We start from the raw sequence: 11127 nt of genomic DNA, 5'->3' as shown, positions 1-11127 counted from the left end.
ATCAGTTTGTCTCTACAGGGCCTGCCCACAGGGATGACCTCTCTCGGCACAGCAGAGGTCTGGGGTACAAAGAACAGGAGATCTTTGTGGGTGTCCAGGTGGAGCTTGATCACCTGGACAATGGAGTACTCACTGGTCACTTCCAGAGAGGAACAGACTTCCAGTTCCTCGGGTAGGAAGATGTTGGTGCTCCTGTAAGGCCAGTAGGAGTCAGACAGGTCGGGAAGAACTGAGTATGTCAAGTAGTGTTCATCCTGAGAGTCCCTTGAGACGTCCTGCTGTACCACCTCTACCAGCTGTCTGCTGAGCCTGCAGGGTAGGGACAAGTGAAGATTAACCTAAGAGGGATCTGAAGTCATAAGTCCTGTCAGGCTTTGATGCAAGGCGGAAGGGAGTGGTCAAGAAAGCAAAGAGGGGAAGGACCCATTAAGAAGAGAAACGATTCTTGTTTTCGTGGGACACGTTGTGTTTCACACAGGGGCAGCTGTTCGAAAGGAAAATAAGTGCTCGTGCACGGGCCAAATAGCAAGCTTCTGGCGAAAGAGACTGAATTATCTCTGTGCCGTCCACTTATGACTCATACCACACGAGTCCCACAATGGTGGCCTTTCCCCTTCCATGCAAATGGCATTGAGTTCTGCATGTAGTGGCCAAGCACGGGCAGCTCTGGGGGCAGTGGACTGTCACAGAAATCTCATGCCAGGAAGCCCTCTTTCTCTCAACCTTGTGGCATCATAGAACATGTTTGTCTACTTGCTATGATATTTTAATGTTATGAACACTTGTCCACACGAAATCTAAAGACAGAGAGCAGATGTGCATGGCTCTCTAAAGCACACAAGAATGAGCAAGCACCGTGGTCCCTGTGACATATTCGTTCACCCGGGTCAGCGGACTGTGGCTTACTCAACTCGAGAAGTCATTAAGAAATGGGAAACAATCCCAGTACAACGGTGAAGACAGAGAACATTGTGAAACTGGTAATTTGTCCTGGACCGCATGGATAATACCGTGCTCGTCAGCACTTTCTGCTTCTCCCCGGGTGCCACTTTTGAATCCCCAGCCCCCGAGTGTCCAGAATTACCTGGGGGCAGCCGGCTCTTGTCTTCCCAGACCCTCCTGATCAGTTCGGTCTTCTGCAAATAATGAAGAGAAACAATTACGTTAAGCACATTCGCCTTCACAGATGCCCACTCCTATATCCTGCATAGCACAGGACTGACATATAAGCACAGCAATACCAGGCAACTGTGAGTGTAAACATCCAGGAGCGCTTAGGTAAGGCCTCGCGGGCAAAAATTGGGATGGTACTCTTGAGTCATTAAACCAATATCCCTGATAAAACAAGCCATCCTCATAGCATCCTAAATCTTGAGTCTAGGCAAACAAACCGATTCTGTTTCTCAGAGATCCTGGGGGAACTCCCTGGCTGCTTCCTAGACAGTTGCTGCAATATTGAGGCTTTTTCCATCTGAAATTCCAACAGGTGAATGGTTTAGAGGAATCAGCCATGCAGATTAAACCAATGAATGGATTCTACACGCCATCAAATCAGAACAATCTTGAAAGCTACAAAGAAACAGGGGACACTCATGGGGTAGGGAAGTTTCAGGACCCTGCATTGCTCCAGAGAAACATACACTGTCCCATAGCAGTGGTCCAGTTCGGGTTCTCAGCTGACTTGAGATGAGATAAGACAAATGAAGACATAGACGAAGTGAAGAGCGTGAACCAGGGGAGTGCCATCTCCAGAGATATAGAAAAGGCTGCCAACAGCCTTGGCAGGCATCCAAATTCAGGGGCATGTTTCAAGAATGGAAATTAGAGCCTTGCAAGAGAGGACACGAGCTGAATTCATAATTAGGAGGTCTGGCAGTGACCTCGTGGGCCTGGGCTGGAGAGGTGTATGAGTCTGGCAGGGTGTGAGGAACAAGGAATATGGACACCACCTGGGGGACCACGTGGAGTTATAGCCCCTTTGGAATGGGAGCATTCATAGGCCATATCCAGAGTAGACCCAATTTCAGGTTCATCAAACAGGAATTTGCCATCACGGTAAGACTGGCCGCTGTCATGCCTTTCTTGCTCAGTTGAAGGAGCGAAAACACATTCATCCACTGTGTCCTGTAGGAATTCCTTCTTTTCAACATCCTGGGGCTCCATGCTATGCCGGGGGAGACAACAATGATAGAAGATCAAACCAGGAGGATCAGACACCATGGCTTCCTAGCTGGTGTTGATGGGTGTGATAGCGAGTGGTCCCAGAAAGCAATGGGGCTGTCCCCTTGGAGGGAAAATACTATCCCCCTATGTAAGGAGCAGAGTGTGGCCTCCGATATGAGGAGCAGTGGGAGACAGAGCAGGAGATATTCTGTGTACTGGCCTCACAACCAGGTGACGGAGGAGGAGACTAAAACATCCCTGTCATACTCATGTCATAATTATGACTCCCAGCACACAGAGGTTATCAAAACAAGTGGCTTCAACCCTTCTGCATACGTTGCATTGACTTGTACATGCAGTGTCCAAGGGACTAAATATCCTGAGGCCTTACTGCCTCTCAGACATTCTGACTCCAAGGAATATTTTCTCAATATTCTGATGGGACATGCATTTATTCTTCAACTTCCTCTCTTGCTATCCAAACTCCTCCAACATGATGATGTCAAACAGACACAAAGTTAATACGCATCTCACTTTGGTTTTAACCACACAGGAGACAACAGCTGATTACCGGAATCCCTGGCTTTGGTCAATTCATGTGTGTCCACTCTCTGTAGGTTATTCAACATGAAAGGGAGTAAGAAAGTGACACCTACACAACTACCACATGAAAATAGATGACATGGTTAAAGGCCATATTCTGCTATTGACTGAATGGATGGAATACTTCTAGGCAGCACTTTCTCTCTATCCCCGATGTGAGGTCTCCAGAGGTCACCAGGAAAATTCGTAGTCCACAGTCTTCACACTTACCTGGGGCACATTGGCTGTTGTCCATTTCTTTCCCTTCGATCATCTTGACTTTCTGAAAATCAGTTCCAAGACAGCAGGTGACACTAAGGAAATCATACTTCCCATATTACCAACACAGTGACCACCCACACTGCAAGGACATTAAGATTCTCAGGGCAAGACCCTAGTGCTCTGGCAGGGATATTCCAGGATGGCCAAGGTTAAGTCTTACGAGCAGTGCACAGGACTGCTCCCTAACCTGCTGCAGAAATTCACTTTCTTCTCCCCCACAAATTATCCCAATATCCTCCTCTGATGGGAGTCTGTAAAAAGAGTTCCGAATATATTTTCCCCAGAGGTCCTGCGGAGGAGTCCAAGCACTTTCTTGAAGTGTTGCTGCAAAATGGGGTTATTCCATGACATACCATGGCTCTTGATGCTTCCCAGGAATTTATTCTTGAAACTAGACTAATGAATCAACTGTAGAAAACCTCAAATCAAAAAGAATCTTTGGTGTTCTACCGACACAAAAGCCATTTGGTCTGAGTGATGCCAGAGCCCAGCTTGGCTTCATAGGAACATCCAGGCAAGGTAATGACACAGTTGTTTTCAGATGACCACTTGGCTAAGTTGAACCCACATAGAGAAGATTGTGCCTGGGCCTGAGAGCAGTGAAACCAGGGAAAGCACCTTTCCTTGATATGCAGGTATGTGAGCCAAAAACATTGGACAGGTCTAGGCCCTCGAGAGATATTGATCCTAAAAAGAAAGTGTCATTGCATGGAACAAAAGACAGTTGATCCACGTAGGGTATCTGACAAGACTTTGTGGATGTCCTACTGAGGTGGGTAGAGCTTGTCACCCATGACATAGGTTCAATGGCCTGACACGGGGGCCAGGTTGACAGAGGCATGGCCGCTGCCTAGGATGGTTGAAGGCTCCCTGACCCACCTGATGTCTGTGTCTCCACATCCATTATGTCCTGATTTAAAGCAAAGTGTGTCTGTAACGCCCGTGTATAGAGATGACCTTCCTCAGTGTAGACAAGGTGTGCAGAACAAACAACATGGACACTACCTGGGGGACCACGTGACGTTTCATCCCCTTGGGTGTGGGAGCATTCACAGGCGAAATCCAGAGCAGAGCCGAATTCCTGTTCATCTAATGGGAATTCGCCAGCACTGTAGGACTGGTCGTTGTCACACTCTTCTTGCAGAGTTGAAGGAGTCAAAACAAACTCATCCACTGTGTCCTGTAGGGCTTCCTTCTTTTCAACTTGCTGCTGCTCCATGCTGTGCCGGGTAGGACAGGAATGACAAGAGATCAAACCAGGAGGATCAGACACTGTGGCTTCCTAGCTGGTTGGATGGGAGTTATATGGAGTGGTCACAAGAGGCACAGGGCACCGGCTGGAGAGGGAACAAGCACACCAACCTATAAGAGGCAGAGTGTGGCTGCCCGGGGCTGGGAGAGCAGGAGCTGATCCTCAGAGCACTGGCCACAGAAGCACTGACTAGGAATGAGACTCCACCCTCCCAGCAGGATGCGGTCACAACAAGAAGCACAGTGGAGACCAGACCAGGGGCAACCACCACGGGCCTGAGTCAGGATGATTTTTACATAGATTGGTCAATTACTTACAGCTCTGGAGTACCTGCAGACTGCAGAAATGTGTGCCTTCTAGGCACTTTGTCATTAATAGTGTCACATGACACCCCAAGTTTTTGGAGTTTGGTTAGGTACTTCTCTTGGTTTTAATTTTGCTAGTTGTCTGTTTACCAATTCCTTGGTGAGTTACCTTCCTACCAAGGACCTTAGAGAACTGTGTAGGAAGTAGATATGCATCTCCTCCCGGTGTCCATTTACAGGAAAGAATGGGTATTTTTGTCCCCACGGGGAATCCTAAGGCTGGTGAATTCATCTCGGTCTTACAACACCACAGAGACAACAGGCAACCAAGCCAAAACGGCCATCCTTTGGGGACCATCTGCAGTTTTGCTTAACCTTGCATCTGACATCTGTCACTCTCTTGACCTCACTTACTTTACTTTCTGAGACCCTGTCCATTTTGACCCACACATTATTGGTTCCAGAATTTTCATTGTCACCTGGGAGTGAGGGTTCCTTGTTCTTCTTCATCCTCCTCATCCTCATAATTTTCTGCAAATAAATTCAGAAATGTCCCATCAGCTATTTCCCACATCACCACTATAAACACAGCGGCTTCTATGTCCCTGGAGACCTAAGGGTCTATGAATGACTAGGTATTCTACTGAGTTTAGGGCACTGTCTTTAAGAACTGCTGTGGCATGGATTTCTGATGCGTCAGGCAGTGTGTCTCTGATTCTGAGGATCAGCATCACTGAACCTGGGCAACACGTTCTACCGGCTCTTGTTGTCCATATCAGGGAATGCTTGTCAGCTTCATTTCTGCACCGTGTCTTGCAGAGTGCCACAGGTCCCACCATAGCCACAGACTCTCTGTGGGTTCACAGCTCTCACATAGAGCCGCCTCCTTGCCCTCACGACAGGACAACCACCCTGTCCCACATCCCTCCACCGGGGACTTCAAGGGCCCCCACGTGGGCTTCAGTGTTATCAAGGGGACATCCGTCTACGAAAAGCGGTCCCGTCTAAACAGCACTCCCACCTCCAAGTCCTACTGCATCAAGGACCTCATCCAACTCCACACAGTCAGGAGCATTATTTTTTCCTGACATGCATTCATGAATTTTCCCTATCTGATCACTACAGTATCAACAGGTTATTTGATATACTTTCCAGATGAGGAGACAGATATGGAGAAAGTAAAACTCACTTTCTCACCCACAATTAATACAGACCACGCTGACTCTGGGAACCTCCCACTTAGTGCAGGGATCCTTGCACACTAACAAGCATCCTCCTGTCACATTTTGCTCTCTGGCTCAAAGACTGGTGGAGGCTGCCTCCCGCTCCAAAGGCTGCATTCCCTCAGGGAGGAAGCAGACACGTGGAGCACTATTACCTCCACACTGTGCATTTCTGCTCTCTGTTACCACCTTCCACTCCTGGTTCTCTCATGGCCCCACTTGCTATGGGGAATCCAGGAGGGCTGCTGCACACGGCGTGAGGCCAGGCGGGGAGTCTCTTGTGAGCCCAGGGCCTTGGCGCAGCTCCGGGCATCAGGGCCGGTGGCCGCCTTACCTGGGCTGAGCTTTCGGGCAAGGCACTTGGCCAGCCTGCGCCCCTCAGCCAGTTGCTCTTGGAAGCCCTGCCCTTGGGAATGCTCAGGGTCATCATGGGTGAGGAGGTCCTCGAGGAGCTTATTGAGCAGTTGGGAAACGTCTTTCCCTTTCCGTAACTTCTGATACAAACGGGTCAGCTCTTTAGCCTGGTCTTTAATGAGGGTATGACATAGCCTAAGGCAGGGCAGAGAGAAAATTTTAAAATGCAAAGAGTTGAACAACAGACAATAAGATCTTTCGTGATGATTTCTGGCAGAATTTCCCCAAAGGAGCCGTGAACCCTGCACATCCCTTACACCTTTTCCTTCTGTAAACAGAGCCAGGGGTTCTCCTAAGCACACGCCAGAGAGATGTCCCTTCAGCTGCTAACTTCGGGGACACCCGTTTCCCTGGAAAACTACACACAGCGCGGCGTGCAGTGAAAGGACACAGCGCCAGACGCAGAAGCATGTCCAGTAGAGCTGGTGTGAACTGGTGAGCTCAGGAGAATGGCAGGCTCAAGCTGTGGTCAGCCAGGTCATGACTCTGTGAAAGGTAAGTGAGGTGGTGATCTCGCAACACTGTGAATGTGCTAAAAGCCACGAATTGTTCCCTTGAACTTGGGGACTTTGATATTTTTTTCCAGAGAGAGAGCGAGACTTTGAGTCATTGGAGTCCATCATTTACCAATCACTGTTGTCTTAGTTGTTTTAGAAATATTTGGGTCACGTGCCTGCCATGACGTTTCTGCCCTTTCCTGGCCCAGACTTGTTGCTGCCCCAAGTCAAAGATGCCCACAGCGTCCCTGCAGCCTCCCACATGGAGCCTTCCTTACCTGAGCTTCTCAGCCACCGTGTCTGCCTGCTTCCCCTTCTCAAACTGCACCTTCTCTCCCAGCACGGATTCGATGAGGTCGGTGGACTCTTCACACTCTGAGAAACAGAGACGCCTGCCTCAGGGGAAAGCTGGACATGCTGCTGTGCTCGCTGCCTTCAAGGGACGAGGCAGGGTCCATCCTAGGACAACTGGAACCCCGGCCACCTGGCTCTGCGCTGGGAGCTCCACATCACATTCTTCAGCCTCCCAACTACAGGGCAGTCGATTACTCCCTGTTTCAGAGCCCAGGAAAGAACAGCCCCAAGGCACAGAGAGGAACTGGACACGGTGATGAACTGGTATTTGGTAGAGTCAGAATTTGGGTTCCCCTGATCATGGTCACTCTAGCAAGCCTTGGAGACTCCTAAGTGAAACACTAAGCAGGGACATGACATAAGGCCCCCAGGGCTACTGGACTGATGGGTCCCCTGAGCTGGGATTTCTATACTGAGCAAGTATCTCAAAGGTAAAAATTCATCCGGTTACACTTGTGGAAACCACAATGCATAAAACCAGAAGCACCGGAGAGGAATATGGCCCAATCCTAATACAGTTTGTGTTATGAGAAGCAGTAGAATGATGAACAGAGTTACACAGTTCCAGGTTCTGCTCTTAGAGCGTTACAAGAAATTACTCAGTATTCATTCTGACTCAGAGAAGTAGGTCCCACAACACTAACAGGTTAACAAGGAGGAAACTGAGGCACAGGACGTTGGGCACCATGGATTTAGCCCAGGCTGACTGACCTACAACCCATGCTTTTCTCCCCTGTGCTGTGTTACCGCCACCCCACGCCCTCAGGTGATATCTGTTTGCATCATCTTCACAACTGGTTTCCCACACTTATGTGATGATTTTCAGGAAAGTTGTAAACAAAACTGCTTGTCCTTCCCTGAAAGTTCATCATCTCTTCCCTTTCGTAAAAAGCATGCCTCAGTTTTTTTTTTTCTCTGCGTCATTCGTTTTTAATTACACCTCCCCTTGTTCTATTGAAAGCAAATTGTGAGAAAATGACAAAAATGCGGGCTGAGAGTTGTCAGGATTCCTTCCTATCGCTCGGCTGTGCACGTGCCCCGTTCTCATGACTCCTTCTGCCAGCGCAGGCCCCTCCTAATGAACAGGCAGCTGAGCTCCCCATTTCAGGCTGACTGTGGGGGAAGGCCTGCCCCACACCCTGGCTTGGCTGGTTCCCGGGGCTGTGGTCTCCCCCACTCACCCTCCTTCTCACTAGGCCACATGTCTCCTGGCCCAGGCCTGGACCTGCTGGCCATCCTGCACGTCTGAAGGTCCCCAGCTCAGGGAGAGACCGTGATGTTCCCTGAAACACCCTCACCCTTGCCACTGGGTATCAAATGGCCTCCGTGGACTCAGGAAGCAGAGGCTCTGCACCGGTTCCCTCTCACAAGGGAAGTCACTGTGTGGATGGCGTCACTCACAGATACCACAGTTTTAGGGGGAAAGGAGACCTTCTTTCCACTTTCCACTTACTACTTCCATCTCCTTGAAAGCAGGTAGTGTCACCTGCTACCCTCCCTCTCGCCCCCGGGTGTGCCATCAGGATGTTTCCCCAGTGTAACTAACTTGGTGCTTTACCAATGGGACCTCAGAGAAGCGGGACCTGAGAGAGTTCCTTAGTCCCTGACACTTAGGCCTGCAGGCATGCAGGATCTGATACAGCACAGAGACCATCCTGAGAGGACCAGGCGTTTCTGTGTCCGCACCAGGAAGCAGGAACTGGGATGTTAACTCTAACCCCACCTGACATGTCACTGTTAACCTCTTTGTCTTCAGTTTTCCCATCCTCAGCAAACTGAGGATAAAATACCCACTTCTACATTTCCCGGATTGTGGTCAGAATGAAATTTATGTGACATTGGAAGAGAGAAGACAGCATCTGGAGAGGTTTTTAGTTTCTCAGAAGGAATACAGACAGACATGTCTTTGGTGGCCATGATCTTGTAGGACTTACTGTATTTCTGCAGCTGCTTGGCCAGGGAGTAGGCAGTACATTCGGATATAAGGAATTTCTCCTTGAGGTCTCGGAAGTCCTGCTTGCTTTTTTCCAGCTGGGATTGAAGCTCCTGGTTGATTTCCAGGAGGCTGATTTCTGCCCCTGGATCAGACAGAGGGCCAAGAGGTGCTGCCATGGTGACGTGTGGCCGAGGAGGTAGAGCTGGGGACTGAGGAGAAGAAACCCAAACACAGGATGGTTAAAAACCAGTGAAATCAAGTAGGTTTCATCAGGACTGAGGGGTGAGGATACAGGAAGTCTTTACTTACTGTTGGGAACAATTTGAACAACACCCCACAGCACCTGAGATTCAGGAACCACAAAACCAAGGTTCAAGATGCCACAGCTGAGAGCTGAAGGCACTGCCCCTAGCTCACACTCCAAACGGAATGACAGAGGGAGCACTCAGAATGCCAGGTAACGGTCTGCACTTGAAATAACAGAGTTGGAACGTCCGAGATGACATGGAACCTGGGGAGCTGCTGCCTTCCAGTTGCCAAGGCCGTGCTGATACACAAGACTGCCCGGTCCCCCCGAAGGTCCCCACTGATGGGAACCACCCCTCACTGGCCACTCTCAGTTGCTGTCTACCCTTGTGCTGATACCACAGTTCCCATCTCTTTCTAAAAAATTATCTCAGCATAGTTCTGATTGTTCATTCTTGTGTGTGTATAAATCACCAAGGCAGAAATAGTTTCCCAAGTAGTTTACTGTTTTGTTCATCTTCATTTATTTGAGAGAGAGAATGGGGGGTGGGTAGAGGGAGAGAGTGGGACAAGGCGCTCAATCTGACCATCCGTGAGATCATGACCCTAGCCTAAACCAAGAGTCAGATGCTCAACCAACTGAACTGCTCAGGCACCCCTCCCAACGGGTTTTCTTAGGGCTGTCATGAACTCATCCCACTTGCCTTTAAGGGCAAACAGATCTTAAGGCTTTTATAATAAGGGATAGATTCCAATGTCTTAGACTGTCATGATGTTCTTCCCTGTGTCTTTTAGTGTTTTATTTTTTCCTCTGTGCGTTAAAAACACAAGAGAAGCATGCTAGCACTTTCGTTATCTTTGTTTCCTTTGTATTTGACAAGCTTTTAAATTTATTTGGATCTTCCTCCATTTACAATATGTAGTAAAGGAAACTTTCTTTACAGCAAAACACACACACACACACACACACACACACCCCAAAACACAGGGGAAAAACCAAAGTTAATTTATGCAATTGATTATGAAACTGTTTTCTATTCTAACTCTCTCAGTATTCTTCTTCCTGCATCTATGTGTTATGTAGTCTTCTTTTCCCCTTATGTTCACATATATTTTCAATTTTCTTAGCTATATACCTAGGAGTGGAATTGCTAGATCATATGTAACCCTATATTTAACTTTTTCAGAAACTACCAAACTCTTTTTCAAAGGAAAGCAACTACACCATTTGACATTCCCACCAGGAAGGTGTAAGAATTCCATTTCTCTACAATCTTCCCAACGCATACATTATCTTTTTTTTTTTTTTAAGTCATACTAGTGGGGGGAAGAGGGATCACACTGTGCTTTAGATTTGTATTTTCCTAATGACTAATGTTATTGAGCACCTTTTCAAGTATTTGTTGTTAGATTGGTCTTATCCTTTAGAGAGAGTCGACTCAAACTCTTCTTCCCATTTTTTTAATTGGCTGTCTTTTACTGCTTAGTTGTATCATTTTTTTTTTTAATTTATTCTAGATAGCAGACCTCCATCAGATATACAATTTGCAAATTTCTCCCATTCCATGCATTGTCTTTTCACTTCCTTGATAGTGTCCTCTGAAACAAAAAGCTTGTAATTTTGATGAAATCCAGCTTATCTATTTATTCTTGGAGTTGCTTGTCCATTAAAGAAACTGGCTTCTAGCCCCAAATCGTGAAGATTTCTAACTACATATTCCTTAAAACATGGCTTTTGAATGAGAACTTTCCTGGGTTGTAGTGGGGGTGGACATTATTTAATAATGGCTCTGTGTGTTGATTGATATTTCTCTCAATTGATATTCATGTGCCTGTTTTCTCTCCTATGGAGCATGCCATGACCTATACCAGA

General features: G+C 47.9%; 1 protein-coding gene across 1 annotated transcript; it reads right to left on the bottom strand.

Annotated features, from left to right (window-relative positions):
• Window positions 1-5059: 5059 nt before the first annotated feature.
• On the bottom strand, window positions 5060-9184 carry LOC148161948 (putative NBPF family member NBPF5). Its single transcript, XM_088020495.1, has 4 exons — window positions 9007-9184; window positions 6997-7093; window positions 6142-6356; window positions 5060-5115 (listed from the first exon to the last, which is right to left on the bottom strand). The coding sequence occupies exons 1-4, from the start codon at window positions 9182-9184 to the stop codon at window positions 5060-5062; spliced, it is 546 nt and encodes a 181-aa protein (XP_087876621.1).
• Between the last annotated feature and the right edge of the window lie 1943 nt (window positions 9185-11127).

Source organism: Eumetopias jubatus, unplaced genomic scaffold, assembly GCF_037043125.1.
Source record: "Eumetopias jubatus isolate StellerSeaLion01/CBP00866 unplaced genomic scaffold, mEumJub1_p1.0 scaffold_32, whole genome shotgun sequence".
NCBI classification, from domain to species: Eukaryota; Metazoa; Chordata; class Mammalia; order Carnivora; family Otariidae; genus Eumetopias; species Eumetopias jubatus.
Note: the sequence above shows the minus strand (reverse complement) of the source record. Positions and strands in the feature narration are given on the sequence as shown.

Coding starts and splice junctions, on each gene's coding strand:
- LOC148161948 (XM_088020495.1), bottom strand. CDS start 9,184: ATGGCAGCACCTCTTGGCCCTCTGTCTGATCCAGGGGCAGAAATCAGC. Junction 6,357..6,996: donor ACGGTGGCTGAGAAGCTCAG/GTAAGGAAGGCT, acceptor GCCCTGCCTTAG/GCTATGTCATACCCTCATTA. Junction 5,116..6,141: donor TGCCCGAAAGCTCAGCCCAG/GTAAGGCGGCCA, acceptor ATTTATTTGCAG/AAAATTATGAGGATGAGGAG.